Genomic DNA, 17063 nt, shown 5'->3' on the forward strand with positions numbered 1-17063 from the left:
GCTAGGTGCTTTTCAATGGAGCCAATAGCGAAGCAGGACGGTAGGGTGGACTCATCATTATCGGATGGGTATGGATGACCAACAGTAAAGTAGGATGGTGGGGCAAACTTGTTATCATCGAAGGGGTGGGGATGGCCGATAGTGGAGCAGGGTGATGAAGCGAACTCCTCATCATTGGAGGGGTGGGGATGGCTGGTAGTGGAGAGCATTAGAAGTCTCTGAAAAGTATTTAAATCCTCCTAAAAAAAAGAAACAAACTCTCTGCATGAGGCTTTGGACCATGTGGGTGAAATTGAAAGTTTTAAAATTCAAACAGCAAGCTGGATCAGTGATTCAGTGGTCTAAATTTTAAACACCTATGAAATTAGTGGTCAATGTATGAAATCGTGAAAAGGGTGTTTTTCAAGAAAATAGATTTAACTAGTATAAAATAAATACCGACTCAATCCGACCTATATAATAAACAGGTTAAACAGGTTAAAAAGTTAGAACCCAAATCTGAACCGAATAACAAGCAGATCAAATGGATTGATCTATTTACGATCTGGACCTATTTAATCCAAATCTAAACTTATTTATGGCGGATCAAATATGGGTCACATTGATGGAGTGGGTCGTATTTTGCCACCCCTAGTAGAAAGAGATTTTTCTTATTTTTTAAGGTGATATATTGAATCCTTGAGTCAAAATAATAGTACAAAGAGATGTTGCTTATTTTTCAAGATTGCACGTATTGTAAATTTCTCTTCATAAAAAAGACTACACTTTACAATACTAGTGATGTTTGGCTAGGATTATCAGGGGTATTTTCCAACCATAGTTTCTATGAGGCCTTGATAACTATATCCTTAAGCTATCATTGAGCTTGCTTACATAGTATTATCTCTTACTATCTCAAGGGTTTGATTTTGGTTGGAGTCTATCCTCAAGGGGTTGGATGGGTATATAAGGTAGAAGGTGGGGATTAGTCCTTATTAATATCAAAAAAGAAAGAAAAATAAAGCTATGTTCTCAAGCTATCAATTACTAGGAATACTTTTAACAACAAGATGTACGTTCTCTTGAACATAGGGAGCATTTCGGTTAAGCTATGATGCAAGTTGCTGGTGGTCAATTGAAAATTCAAAGTGCAACATTTTAAGTTATAATTATTCTATTTGTTTATCCAAAGCAAGCTGAGGCTTAAGGGATGATGGGACCATGTGACGTTTTAGAAAAGACACTAAGGTCTTCAAGCAATGGGCATGATCATACCAATCAGACTATAATTGAGATGTGGCTGTAAGTTGAATTAGTTGTAGCAAATGAGTCCAATTTACAGATCTCAACCAACCTATTATTTTTGCATGCAGCAAAATGATGGAAAATTATTCCTTACATTTGCTTTGTAGGAATTTTGACTTGTAAGTAGATCTCATGCAAGCTATCAAATAGTTTTACAATTGTAATACCCAGGGGCCAAATACCAAACTAAACATGGTCCATTTGACTGGTCCAGAAGTAAAGTTCAGTCCAAATAAAAAAAAGAAGAAGGGCATGAAAGTTCCCTTATTCTACTAATAGGAGACTGGAAGCCTTCTATAATTCTGTTTTCCTCCCGAGTTCATCGGAGCTAGAAAAAGAACTCTCAGGACTCACCTATTAAAGGGCCCTCTCTCCTTAATGACCATCCATATTTGAGCAACGACCCTATTTTTTTTTTTTTCTCCCTTCGAATTTGCAGCATCCCATCATTGTGCTCACTAGAAATCGAGGCCAAAGAACTCACTATAGCCAAGATAAACCTCGGTCTTCCTCCTCTTTGTTTTTTCTTCTCTCCATGGCTCTAAACCATTCCCCACCGACTTCAATTTTGTTGGAAATCAATCGGAAAGAGAAACCCCTATTTTTTTTTATTTGATTTTTTCTTTTTCCAACGACCTATGCCGCCTCTGTTGGACACTGAACCCTTGGTCGAGTTTCATGGCCTCCCTACGACACTCCATAAAGTCATGGTTGCTGGTGAATGGCTAATGACCAAAAGCAAAGAGAATCCCTTGTCCCCTTTTTTTTTTTATTTTTTTTTCTTGTTTTCTCATCGATTGATCACCATTGCCAGTTGTCCACCGCCTCTAGTTACTGACCATGTTCCCTATACATTCACTCTTCGATGATTCCAACCTTCTCTTCCTCTTCTAAGAGAGACAAAGGTTCCTCTTTTTTTTTATTATTATTTCTTCGTCTTCTTGTCTCTCTTCTCCCTTTTTCTCTATCAAAACAAACTGACAAACTCTAGTGATAAGTTTCATCTTCCTTGGCTATGCATGCCGACCCATTACCTTGACCTGTTTTGGATGTCTCTAAAATTCGATCCCATTCATCTTTTTTGAATCATCTCTGGAATTTGATCGTCATTGAGTTCACATTGTTCGAATGACCCGAACAATCTGGTACACCATCTAGCCAGCCTTGTTTCACCCTCTTAATTTATCTCTCTTCTCTTCATGACTTGTGGGCCCACTAGTGGGACTCTCTATAGCATGGGTTCATCTTAGTAGGAATTCTGAATTATCTTAGTGGTTGGATAACATGTTGTCCCCTTACTTTGGCTCTTGTTGGATTCTACTAGATTTGGTTATCTTTGGTAATAACAGTTCAGGTTGTCAAGCTATCTCTTGGCTGACGTATTCTTGATCTACTTGATTCATGCATGAAACCACACCTTAGTCATACCCTCAGTTGGGTTATTCCGCTCACTTTACCTATTTTAATTCTTGAGGATTTCTTATTTATAGAATTTCTAAGATATTGACTATAAAATTAGTTAAATTTCGATGATCTTGAATATGTGTATTTGATCTGCTGGATTGAATAAATATTTTACTTGGATTTGTCGCTGATAGAGGTAAATCACCTGGTGCTTCAAAGTATATGTTTAATGATATTAGAAAATTATGATTAGCATATTAAATTTATTTTATAATCTTTACTTTATGTCTAATAAAATGGGTCAAGCATGTTACTATTTTAGTTGTTTTATATGGTATGTATTTTGATATTTTTATCAAATATTATTTTTTAACATATGTTTTGTTTTGAGAAATGAAAAAGCTGATTGGGTAATTTGTGAAATTATTTTTATATTTATATAGTCTCGGTATGGCTACAACCTGGCCTCACTAATGAGGTTTTTATATTCAACTTATTAATTTATAACTTAAGAAATTAGTTTTAATACCAAACTATCGATCGTTAGAAAATGATACATATTATCTGTTATCTAGCACTTGTATACTCTATATTTGTTTTTGATTTATACTAGTGAGTTACGTAGCCATAGTCTAACGTTAGGTCTAGTATTAATTCATCAAAACTATACTCTTGAAAAGTAAAAGAAAATTACTCTCAGAATCTTGATATGCCCGGTCAATGATGTGTTATATATTATGTTTGATTTACTATTTGCTAGTATATTTAGACTATAATTTGATGTATTATGTTGCTTATTGGATTGATATAGTTTATTGCTATTTCTTTTTCTATTTTCAGATTCTGAATATGGTTGCTTAAGATTTGAAATGTGCTGGACTGTTTGGAGATATTTGAGTCTCTAGAACTCTTAGCTTAGTTTAAGTTAGCTTAATTTAATTTAGTTTTGGATAGTTTATTTAGATGGAATATTATGGGTCATGTTACTCTAAGATATTTGTTATGAAAATGATTTAATTGGATCATAATTAAATTGATTTTTCATTGGATTAAAGAATTATTATTATTTATCTCTGACTAACAGTCTCGTATGCTTGTGCGATTCATCTTACAGGTATATAGTGTCTCGTATGCTCTGGATCCAAGGCATGATAAAAATTATGGCCAATTCCATCACCGCGAACAGCAGCATTGAAATAGAAAATTGATGGCTAGGTTGGACTCCAGAACAACTTGTTATTTGTCAATCACATGCTAGCGAGCAAAATTGTTAGCAGTCTCGGTAACCGCATGTCACATGCCGCTTTCAAATTATTTTATTCGTAGAAATAAGGGAACCATCCGTCACTATTTGTAGCGAATCTCCAAGGAATTGCTTCTGATCTCATGTAAGATTTTATTCATTAAAAAAGGGGTAAATGGAGCCTTAGAAAAGAAAGAACGACGCGTATGTCACCCTGGAAGGCATGTGATGTTTCCAGTCCCTTGCGGCGGTGGGTGGGTTCTCGAAAAATGGACGGTCGATATTGCATCATCGTAAAACGGCTCCGAAAGAGGATCAGGGAACAAGTGCCGATACACCCTCCTAGTAGGATGCCCACAAGATGCTCTCCTTCGGACGTCCGTATAAAATTCAATATGCGAGGACCTCATGTGCCGACAGCGTTAAGCGTCGGAAGCCATCTGGTCCGTTCGTTTAGTGCGTCTCAATAAACAGCAGCTCTCCCATTCGAATGCAGGCATAATTTTCTTCTGCGGTCACAAGGATCTTCCGTGTATCATTGCCTTGCAGTGGGATTCGGTGGCGTCTCGAGGCAACGACACGTGGCTTGGGTCGGACAACGGCGAACGCAGGAGTCCGAACTTACACACAACCGTCACACCCAGCGTCATTCTTTTTCGTCTTCTTTTCGGGCTCCCTTCCGGATCGGATTCTTTCTCGCAGCATTCCCCTCTCTCCGGGAGAGGAGTACCCAACGACGCGATGGCCGAGAGCAGTAGCGACATTGAGGCGAGCAATGGCAATGGCTCGAGCTTGTCGCCCTCTGGTCAGGCCCTCTCTCTCTCTCTTTCTTGATCAGGCTCTTCGTTTTCCTCTCTCTGCTTTCTTCTTGGTTCTTTCTTGGTTGGTTCGATTTTGGTTGGATTTGAACGCGAGGCTTAGGTGGGTTCCAGAGCTTTTCTTCTATTCGCTTGTTATTTTTTGGCGGGATCGGAAACTTGGAGATTTCTGGTTGTTTTTTAGGATTTCTGCTGGTCTGTTTTCATGGATTGGTTAGATTGGGGGTTTTGTAGGTTTCTTGCGATGACTGATGGGAAATTCTGAAGGAGAAGTGTTTGAATTGGATATTGATATGAATGATTGGTATTTCGAATTTCGGGTGATATGGCTTTTTTTTTTTTTTTTTTTGATATAGATATGGGGTTGGTAAGTTGCCGTCAGTTTGGCGATTGGGAATTGGGATCTGAACCCGGACAGGGGTCTGTCATAGGGGGTTTAATGGCCAAACTGTATTGATACCGAACTTCGAAGTTTAGATAAAGACAAATTGAACCCTTTTTCCCCGGTTATGAATTTTGATGAATCGTCTTGCATTGTAGTGTAGTTGCTCAGAAACTTGATCACCTGACTTGGTCATGAAGCTTTCAAGAACTTCCATTGCATCAAAAGGTTGAGATAAGTCAAAGCTTGTGGAGAACATTAGAGGGACTCAGTGGCCTCAGCATGCAGCAAGGAATGAGTTTCTGATGTTGATTGTTTGCCATGAAGGCAGTGATCCCTTGGTGATATTTGAAGGGAACTCAATCAAATATATTTAGTGGTGATACAGACAAATAGAGATTCATTGCAAGAGGCAGAAGCTGGCAGTTTGTTGGGGATCCTTTTGATGACACTTACCCAAAATAGGGCTCGACTGATGCCGCTTATAAATCAAATTCTAAAGCATAACCACATTACAATGGGACCATTAATATCTGAATCCAACAAGGACATTTGCCTTTATCTGGTATTTAACATGTTTAATTGATCAAGGCTATGTACAAGACTAAAATAAAATTTTAACACAAAAGTTTCCTACCTAACCTAGGAACATGTTTGGAAGTTGGAACCTTTTTGTTCCTAAAAGACCCAAACCTAGTCCGCCTTGTCTGATGCCCACCAAAAACTATCCATGCCACAACATGTGCATCAGCACTGCATGCAGATGACACTCCTGTGCCAACCAGTGAATGGCATCAGTTCCTCAATCTTTCGTTGGCATCACTTGGAAATATAATTTCAAAGGTTGCAATTTAGTATAAAAATATTGGAGTCATAGTTTAGGTGCAGTATGCCAGTGCCATCTTGATGCAGCACTAGCACAGTGTGGATGCCAGTACATTACATACTGAGCAGTGGTTGGTGCACACTGAGATGCATGCGCGAGTGCACAGTTGTGCTCCATGTTCATCTAGCACTGATATGGACATGTTGAGGGGCACGGATTGGTATGGCCAGCACTTTAATCATTGATTAGCATAAATTAGTTGCTCTCACATAGGAAATCATCAATGTGTTAAAGCCTTGACTTAGCACCATAAGGAGTTTTTCTATAGATATCTTAGATTACATCTTCTTCTATTATTTTGTGAGATATGATGGGAAAACCATTATTTTGGAAAAACTAAAGGGAGTTGGACAACCATGGGTTGCCCAACACACGGGCATTAGGTAGCTGAGGCTGCTGATGCCAGGCCAAACATTGCCAGTAAATGCGGTTGCTATTGGCGGTAGTCTCAGAAGCAGCTGCTACTGTTATCAGCAGCATAACCACCAGCAGCTGCTGCCGTTTAGTGCAGCAGCCCCACCACCAGCAGAGACACAAACCTGAGGAAAAAAAGAAGTAAAGGTTGGGGCCAGGAAAAGAAAAGAGAGAAAAAAGGAAAAAAAAAAAATCGACCACACCTAACTACCATTTCTTCCTTTGGTCGCTTTGTACTCTCTTGCCTTAGGGTGGGTTAGGGCATTATTTGACCTATTTAGACTTGCCTCAAGGACACCTAAGGCACTAGGCTTGCCTTGAGGCACTAGAATTCGCTGGAGGCTGGGCTGCCTATTTTGGCCACCCAAGCCTAGGCAAGATGCCTATCCAGCATTCAGCTTGTATGTGGAAGTAACATAGGCATGCTTATCTTTGTTAGTGGATGGTATTCATCATTGCATACATGTTTTGTTGTTTTAATATGTGCAAGCACCGTTCGAGGTGACATTGGACTTTGTACATCTTACTCTCCTTTGACATTGACGGGATTGTAAGTAGGATAAGATGTATCCTTTTCCCTGCAATCATCTGAATAAGTTTTTCCATCAATAATTCCATCTTGCTAGTCAAATATACAAACAAACTAGCAATCGTATAAGCTTTGTTCTTTATTCATGGTGAATTTATTCAAACTTCTCTATTGCATATGCAATATGAGAATGAGACAAGTTCTACGCATGCCAAATTGGTACTAGGAAACTCCAAGAGGAATTTAACTAGCAAAGAAAGAAGCATTGTCCATCCATCTTAAGGTACAAATAAATGTTCACAATGCTTGTTCCTAAGGGGTTTAATAGTCATTATCTTAGTTGCTTTAGGTTACTTGGCCTCAATCATTTTGTTTTGGACTGACTAATGCCGATGCAATACAACAGAATTGACTTACCAGCTTGGCAAGGGTATTTTGGTTTTCTGACCTCTTGATTATTGTTTCCCTAACTAAATAAAAAAAAGGGGTACAGGTAGTTCAACCAGGGTATGTAGCTGAGCTCATCAACACTTCCTTTCTTTGTTATCTTCTTTGAATCTTCTTTCACCTTTTTTTCTTTCTCAACATTAGCTATCATGTGATATTGATATGGACTCATAGAGCTGTACTACTTGTTTAGAAAATATGTTTAGAAGAGAACTTGGAAGAAGTTTATGTGTAGTTGCTCCCTTTCTCCATTTTTAAATGGTCGATACCTTTGCTCTGACCATATGGGTAATATCTAGGAGAAAGTTATATTGCATAAAGCTTGTGAGCTACTATGCAACTGCTTCTCTATTTTTTGGTTTTGGCTTTTAAGTTTTGTATGCAATTTGGAGTGTAACAAAATTTCTGCAGAGAGGGCATTTTAGTCTGCTGAATCTAATTTTGTTTGATCATATATCTTAAATTGCAGGTATGAGCCATCTGGATTCCAGATTTTTTCCTAATACCTGTCAAACTCATAATTGCTAGTGATTTACTGGATTCCACTATGCAGCAAACTTTGACACTATGCACTGATACTTGTGCATTACTTATTTTTCCTTCACTGGAAGATCCTGTAAAGTTTAAATTGTCGCTAAAGTACGCTATCCTTCTTTATTTTGTTTCATTTCTGTTCCACGTCCAGTTAACTTTCTAGATCTGCACCCAGCCGCATATTCCTTTTTATTGAGTGACACTTTTAGTTGCTTGATTACCGGCATAATGGTTGAAAAAGCACAAAAATTTCATGTTTATTGAACTCAGTTAGATTTAAGAGGTGTTAGGTTGACTATATTATTGTTGGAGTTTATCTGTTTATTCTTTTTTTGTATCTGTCATTGTGGTATTATTGTTACTGCAACTTCTGAATCTCTTTTGTTCAGCGACCAGTGAGAGGAATCTACCCAGGGCAAATACCATGCCTGGTGGGACGACGAATACTGAAAATTCAGAGACATCCTCGGGTCAGCCAAATTTGGGAAGGTCACAAACTGAGAGACATAGGCAAAGTAATTTACGAGAAGATCCAACGGCCCAACTGTTTGATGATAAGATTTCTGTTAAAAAGAAGGTATTGACCCATTCCATGCCCTTATGTTTTTTGTGATTATATTTTGTTATAGGACAAGATCTTGTATGGTATATTTTGTCTCTATACTGAAAACATTTTGATTGCTTGGTTGTTAGCACGTTCTGATTGCTCATCTTGAATAACTTGGAGTATTAACTGAATTTCTGATCTACCTGTTGCAAACTTATGGATATCATGATGTGCCATTGCTGGTTCAAGGCTGTGCTTTAACTTAGGATGATAAGCTGAGCAGTGCATCAGAGCTTCTCAGCAACCTGCACATTGTGCTTCTTTTTCTCTTTTATTTGCAAATGATAAATGACCAACTATGTGGATAATGTCAGAGAAGCTAGTGTTTGTACTAAAACAAACTTGTATATCCAAGCAGTTTTTAACTTTGTATACTTCAACATGTATTTGATGTGGATATGCTTCTTGGGAATCATACTTTGCAATTTCTCAAACTATGGTGAAAAATCAAACCTGTGATCCCATCGAGGTAGTCCAACATAAGGATGCTGTCATGTGGAATCCATGTTAAAGATATAGCTCTTAAAGATAAGAATAATGGTCAGAAGGAAAGAGGAGAGAATAAGAGAAGAAAGAAGCAGGCCATGCAAACCTCTTGCTTTATTGCTAAAGTTGACAATGTACCTGTTTGCTCAGGGGAACAGCTGTTACAGCTTGATATTTTATGCCAAAATGGTAAAACCTACATGCACAATTATTATATAAACCAAATATCCACTAAAATGTATAATTAAATGAACTTTTTAAATGTGGAGCAATCTTGTGAAATTACTGTTCACCTTTACATAGTCTTGCAATTTAGGACATTGTATTGTCAACTGTATGCTTATGCTTTGCAGCCTGGTTGTAACAATACATCTTCATTGGATGCCGCAGAAAGAGCTTCACTTCTGAGAGAAGTGACTTTAACCATAAGAGTTTGCATAATGTGTGCCATGGTTTTATAGTTTGCCGTTGCACTGGATCCTAATACGTCAGTCCTCTTACTCTTTCTGATCACATGGTTACACTAAACAAACATAAAATATACTCTGCTTGTCCTTTAATCTATAGGGAAGCTTTGCTTTTGTCATTATAAAAGTCTTCCATCCATGGACGGCCATATGCATGTAGAAGATGCCTCGACCTGATGCAACTTCTATAATATCAAAAAATTCCTTTAGTTTTTCCATTATTGTCAAGGACATGCTTGAATTTGGTGGCATTGCTTTAAGTTATAACAAATGAGATTATCTTTTTTGTCTCTCTGTTTTGCATTATGTCATGACCCTCAAGTGGTTCTGTTTGTTCAGTTACAAGCTTTGTTCAAAAGGCCCAAAGGATGTTCCAACATTCAAATCCAAGCATCTCAGTTTCTGTTGTTATCTTTCAACTGCAAGTCCTAGAAAGTAATATTAACTTGATTTGGGTGCAAAGTTACCACATTTTTTTTTAATATTTCAATGCCAAAGCTTTATGATTGCTATATATGTATACATTTATTTAGTGCTTGAGCCACTATATTGGCTGAATTCATTAATTCAGTATCTTTTGAGACTGATCCTTTGCTTGTAAATGATACCTTGACTTGATGCGACTTCTAAGTATCAAAAACTTTTTTTTCCTTAAAATTATCAAGAGAATGCATGGATTAATTAACATCACTTGCAAGTTACAACAAATGAGATGTTAGTGGATGGTAATTTTATGGGAAGTGTTTTTGTCTCTCTTTTTTATTATATTGTTAAGATCATTAAGAGAATCTTCTGGATCAGTTATAAGCTTTTTTTAGAAGGCCCAGGATGTTTGTGTTCCAACATTTGAATCCAAGCATCTCAGTTTCTGTCCTGCTCTTGCAAAAGTCCTAGGAAGTACTTTTGACTTGATTATGGTGCAAAAATGTTTCAGCACATATTTTTTACAATCCTATGTCACTATATCTGCTGAACTGATTAACCCAACACTTTTCTAGACCAGTGTTAACATGCCAGCCTAAACTTTCATTTCATTTTTGTGTCTGTCAATTTTTTTTCCTATTTTAATGAATTCCTTGCTTAACTGAGATTTCAGACACTTGGATGAGATTAAGTTCCTAAGTTTCATATAGTTAAAGCAAGCTCTTTTGTTCTGAATGTTCATGAAACATAGACCTTTCCAGATGCTTCACAGACTAGTTATTACCTGTGCGTATTTTGGAGTCATGCCTATCCGTTCTTCAATTTAGCACTTTTGATGCTGATTTTCTACAACTTTCAGTTCACACCGTGTCCAGTGCTGATCTTAAACAAACATGAGTTTTGTGGAAGTGGTAAATTTGATTCTCTAATTATTGGCTATCATATTGTGTAATTGTGTGTACAACCACAAACTTCCTCACAAACCCATGCATTATGTTAAAATTCTTTCATCGATCGCTGGCTGTATGCACTAGTTTTTAGCAGCTGTGCAATTTATGAGAGAAATTGAAAGATTTCTTTTGTTCTTTTCTTGGTTTTTTATTTTGTAAATGCTGCAGCTGAAAATGTTGAATCGAATAGCTACAGTGAGAGATGATGGAACTGTAGTAGTTGAGGTTCCAAGCAATCTCGAACCTGCATCACTTAATCTTAGGTCTGAGGATGTTGCTGCTGAACCGGTTGATGAAGAAACACTTGACTCAATGGACTTTCAGTATAGACCACCTATGAATATAGTCATTCTTATTGTTGGTACACGAGGAGACGTCCAGCCATTTGTTGCTATTGGTAAACGTCTGCAGGTTAGCTTTGTTTCTAGTTGTAAAAAACTCATTTGTTGTTAATTTTCTTGTCAGCCTGAAAGTTATACATAGTTTACATCATATATCTAACCTCTTTTCCCCTCCAAAATTAACTTATGGAATCACTTGCTAAGTGTCTGATAATAAGGTACCTGACAGCAAAATATATGGTGATCATTTTAGCTTATCAAATTTTTGCAAATACTTACCTCATTTTTGACATTGTCAGTGCAAATGGAGCATTTGACTGTTGTGAGTTAAAGTAAATTGTAACTACCTTTTTATTATTGATAAAGTTATAGTATCTTTACTTAAAAATCTAGCTTATTTGGATAGAAACAAAAAGCACAAAGAAATATACTTCAGAATTTTGTACATCTGGAGGAGTTTGGTTGGATGCTTATTAGGTCACGTAAATAGCATCTATCATCCATTTATTTTTCCCTATATTATGCACCACCTTTGCATTTTCATTAGCAGACAATGTGAGTGTACAGTCTTGGCAATTCATTTGAATTTGTCTAAGGAGAATAAACAACTGAAGAATTTGCATTACTTGGAAGAAAATTATCAAAAAAAAAAAAAAAAACTATTAAGAATTTTCATATATGGCAACCCTGGAATATAATGTTATTTGTTCTGTATATGTAAACATACCAGCAACATGGAACATGAGGTTGAATATCTTTTCTAAACTATAGACACTATTTTAAATGAATCCTCACCGGATGCATAGGTGAAACATGCTTGCTTATTTGAGTTAACTATTATTATTATTAGTAGTATTAGTGGTTGTTTTATAAGCATCACCTCTGAATGCATTATTATTCAACCATATGTTGATACAACAAATACAGTTTTTTCCCTGTCCATTGATTTGTTAATTCATAATGATGCTCTTGCATTTGTTTGGCTGATTCGCACTCTTTTCTTTGTTGAAGTTTTGCCATCACTATTTATAAATTTATTTTATGTACGATAATTACGATTGTGAAATTTGGAATTTATTGAGGCATCTAGTAAATGCCATTCCTAACATTCCTTCTTGTCAGAAAGTATTAGGTACAGTTAATTTGATCTTTGTTGAAGTGTCAGCCATTAGTGGTTACAATATCCTCCCCCATTATTGTACTAGTATCTTCTTATGTTCTTCATTATTTAACTAAACAGAAAGGATTAATGAGATGATGACTTTCTTGCAGGACTATGGTCATCGTGTTAGACTAGCAACTCATGCAAACTTCAAGGAGTTTGTATTGACTGCTGGACTGGAGTTTTATCCCTTAGGTGGAGATCCAAAAGTTCTTGCTGAATGTATGTAAACTACATGCATCTGTTGTTTATTACTTGTTAAGAATGTATGGAAAATCAAAAATTAATGTTACTTGATGGTACTTGGTTGGTAATTTGAGCAGACATGGTCAAGAATAAAGGGTTCTTACCTTCAGCACCTTCAGAGATACCGATTCAACGAAAACAAATCAAGGAAATTATATTTTCGTTGCTCCCAGCCTGTAAGGACCCAGATGTTGATACAGGCATTCCTTTCAAAGCAGATGCAATAATCGCAAATCCACCAGCATATGGTGAGATTATCTTATTTTTCTATAATTTTGTATAGGACATCTACCCCTTCTTCGCTTACTTTTATAGTTTAAACAAAAAAGCAGTTTAGTTTCAAAAGCATCTCCCCATCATCCTCATTCGGTCCTGCTGCCACTCACATACTGATTCTAAGATAGACCTTTTAACTACCAATGGAATTGTTATAACTGATTAAGGTGATGCACTTTTTCTATTGTATTATTGCAACATTTACATTGTATATTTTTTAATGCATAATGATTTCCCACATGTTTATTTTAAATTAAAATTGAATTCTTGTTGCTGGGTTTTATGAAAAAGCTCTGTTCCATCCAAGGTTTGCGGAACTAAAATCGGGATTTGTGCTGATCGACCGGCAGTATGAGTTGGTATGGGTCCATATTGGATCGGATCGGCGTGAACCGATATAGAAGATAAGAAGTGAACTGGGGAGGAGGAAAAGAGGGGAGGGGGAGAGGGGGGGAGAGGGAGGGATGGAGGGAGAGGGTGGCTAAAGGAGACATCGATGGTGGCCACAGGTGGGCTGCTGGTGCGCTCAGAGGGCCGCCAAGGCCTTCGTTTCCTCCGTTAAATCTCGACAGAGAGAGAGATAGAAGAGAGGGGAGAGGAAAAAAAAAAGAGGAAGGAAAAGCTGTCGGAGAGGTTGTCGGAGGGTCTCTAGTTGGTTGTCGTGGCCGTGAGACAGTGCAATCGTGACCTGCAATGCCGTAGATGTGAAACAGGGGTGATTGGATTTTTTTTTTTTGAAAAATCAAGACTACAGTGAAGTCGGCAATGGGGTTGCCGGCAAACTCATTGCTGGCTTCACTATTCATCGTCGTTCTTAAAAAAATGCGATGAATTGAATAGGGACGGTCGCTCCTGTTCCCGATCATGGCTCCGCCCGTACATTTTTGTAGTCCGATGGCCATGGCGGCCACCCAATGCCCTCCGGTGGCCTCTCCGCCGGCTGTGCCTCTCTCCGGCACTATCGCTCTCCATTTTTTTCTATCTCTTTCGATTAAACGTCTTATCGGGTGACATCGAGCCGTGGAGGCCTTCGTGGCCCTCTGACGACCTCAGCGAGCCACCATTGGCCTTCGATGGCATCGTCCCCTATTTTCCTCCTATCCTCTCTCTCTCTTCCTCTCTTTTCCTCTTCTTTATCCGGTATTCTGATTTGTCTAGCTGAACTGTCTCGGTTTGCCGTTGGTATGGCTCATAACGTTCTGAACCCCCCCCCCCAAAAAAAAAGGCTTAGAATGCTATGAATCATCTGGTTTGGGATAGTTCGGTGAATGTTAGTTCCATCCATGTATTGTCATTCCCTAGTGCTCTGATCGTACTCTACCATCAAGTGACTGATGATGTCTGCTTAGACCATATATTGTTATTTGGAGGTGCACGAACATGACTAATAACTTCCACAATCAGAAACACTTCTAGAAGAATATGACGAAGGGTTTTTTAATGTATTAGGGAAGGACTATATATGGATGACTGGTTATAATCTGATTTGTGAGAAGGAAGGATTTTCTTTGACTTGCTCAACTCGAATCTCTTGAACAGAATAATTAACAAGAGAATTTTAGAAAGCTAGGTTCTAAGACTTTTATTCTCATTTATTTTTCATGATCCATGAATTTTTGTATATATTATGGGTAGAAAGTAGAGTCCATGCTCTTCGCATTCACTCCCTTTGTTGGTGTTATAATGGGTGAAAATAGAGTTTGTGATCCTTGCTTATGCTCCGTCTATTCCATTCTCCAAAATCATCGCATATGCCCTCTATTTATATTAGTGAGGTCCTCCTTATTTGATTCTGATTCTTTTCTGGCTAAAAAAAAAAAGAGAAGTTGCAAATTCTCTACTATAGGGTCAACTCTATCTTTATTTGAGTTGGATTCCTCTTCCAATTAGAAGAGGATGAAAACTTTTTTCTTTTTGATGCTAGTGAAGTCCTTCCCAAAAAGGATTGGATTTGTCTAAGTTCTGCATGTGGCAGATCTTGCTTTTGAAGCTTGTCCAGTCCTATCCAAATTAGCATCATTGATCCACAGTGGGTTAGATGATCCTCTTAGATCATGTTCGTCACAAAAATTCAAGTTATTTATCATACAAATATCACCAAATATCAATTTGACAATGCATAGATGGTATTAACGGCAACACGCTCAAAATTCATGGTAAAACTCATAGGTAGACAGAACCAAGGAAAAAGATTTTACTAGATGGCAAGCTTAAGTAACATATGTGCACATGCTACAATAATGAACAATGATACATATAACAATGACATATATGAATCTGCTGCACGTCAAGATGCTCACCCCCACTTTGTGTGTCAGGGTCCTTAGGGCTGGTTTTATGTGTATACTTGCCAATATAGGCTATTGCATAGCAACATGAGCTGGCATGGGTACTGCATTGCATGGATAAAAATGCCACCGTTAGCTCAGTTTATATAAAAGGACAAACTCAAAATATGGTAGCTAAGTTTTAGCATTCAGGTGTATTATCAAGCTATTTCATATATACTCTGGCTGAAGCAAGGTTCGCTGACTCGGAACTGAATCCTGTACCGATCGGCCGTCCAATGGTATGAGTCGGTACACCATTGCACTAGATCGTACCGGGCCCAAACTGATAAGGAAATGAAAGCAGGAGAAAGGGATAATCGGAGAGGAAAAGAGAGGGGGAAGGAAGGGAGGGAGAGGGAGGCCGGCAAAGACATCGGCGGTGGTTGTTGGTGGCCGACCAAGGCCGCAGAGGCCTCCAGAGCTTTGCCTTCCTTCGAGAGAGGAGAACAGAGAGAGAGATATAGAGGGGGGAGGACGAGAAGTGGATGGAGGAGAAGGCGATAGGGAGGCCGTCGGAGGGTCGTCGAGGCCTTCAGATGGCAAAAATCAATCCCAAGGCATCCGTGGAGTCGAAACAGGGGCAACTCATCCCTGTCGACAGTGGGATTGCCAACTTCATTGTAAATTAGATTGGATTTTTTTTATAAAAAAACACAATGAAATAGGGGCGAGTTGCCCCGGTTTCGACCCCACGGACATTGTGGGGTTGATTTCTGACGTCCGGGGGCCTTAGCGGCCCCCCAATGGCCTCCCTGTTATCTTTTTCTTTGTCTACTTCTCTCCCTCCCCCCTTTCTCTATTCTTCTCTGTCGGAGGAGCTCCGAAGGCCTCGGCGGCCCTCTGACGGCCTCAGCGGGCCATCGGCGGCCCTCTGACAGCCTCAGCAGGCCATCGACGTCCTTTCTACTTGGATCTCCCTCACTCCATTTTGCTAGTGTTCCAAATCAAATGTTCGAATGGCACTGGTAGGCTGCTAGTGTGGTTCGGCACATTCCGAACTATCCGTTCGGAATTGTTCGACGAATGCTGTGCTGAAGTGTATTTTATTGGAGATGAAGTTTCCACAAATGGAACCAATGCAATATCAAAGCTTTATTGATACTCTTATCGTGGTTCACTTTGTTGCTAATTATGTCTTCCATGAAACAAAGCACATCTAAGTAGACTGCCCTTTCATCCTTGAGAAAATCAAGGGAAGAAGAGGAAATAACATCATAAGTTTGATCTCAAAATTAAATGGATCATATGTGCACCAAAGCTCCATTAAAAAGACAATTGTTCGAATGCCATGCTATAATTGGAAACTTTTAAGCCTATGCTCTATCTTAGAGGGAGATTATGACTTTTCGTTTTATAATATAAATAAGGTAGCTTAGCTTACATGTGACTCTTGTAATTGACTCTACTCCTGGCATATATAAATTGATTAACGGCCACCCCCTTAGTTCATTTTGATAATTCATCCTGTTCAGGTACCCATAGATGGCTACTATTTGGGTAATCAGTGTGGAGGAAATGCTTCTAACTTTGTTCATGATTTCTTTTCTTCTTTTATCTTTGTTCTTTCTTCTAATATTTTTCCCTTATTTTCTTCTAATTCTTTAAATTTCTTGTCTCCAATGATCTCCTAAGTATTCCATATGAAACATATTAGATCTGAATATATAGATTCTCTCATATCTTTTATATGCCTTTATGGCTGGTTAGGGTGCTCTTTTGATGTCTCATGTAAAACAAAGTATTTTATGGACAATGATGTTTGTAATTTGATAATTTAGCATAGAAATTGTAACATCATAATTAAGGTTTTATGTCCTAGTGGGATAGGAGGCGT

At 38.2% G+C, this 17063-nt stretch overlaps 1 protein-coding gene across 2 annotated transcripts in view; it reads left to right on the forward strand.

Moving 5' to 3' along the window:
• The first annotated feature begins 4576 nt into the window (after nt 1–4576).
• Nucleotides 4577–17063, forward strand: part of LOC105053621 (sterol 3-beta-glucosyltransferase UGT80A2) — a 33382-nt gene continuing 20895 nt past the window's right edge. For both annotated transcript variants that reach the window (XM_010934866.4, XM_010934868.4), the window contains exons 1-5: nt 4577–4736; nt 8331–8518; nt 11043–11285; nt 12488–12599; nt 12701–12871. In XM_010934866.4, the coding sequence (XP_010933168.1) occupies nt 4673–4736; nt 8331–8518; nt 11043–11285; nt 12488–12599; nt 12701–12871 (778 nt within the window). In that variant the 5' untranslated portion in view covers nt 4577–4672. The remainder of the gene's footprint in view (nt 4737–8330; nt 8519–11042; nt 11286–12487; nt 12600–12700; nt 12872–17063) is intronic.

The sequence above is a fragment of the Elaeis guineensis genome, chromosome 11, assembly GCF_000442705.2.
Source record: "Elaeis guineensis isolate ETL-2024a chromosome 11, EG11, whole genome shotgun sequence".
Taxonomy (NCBI): Eukaryota; Viridiplantae; Streptophyta; class Magnoliopsida; order Arecales; family Arecaceae; genus Elaeis; species Elaeis guineensis.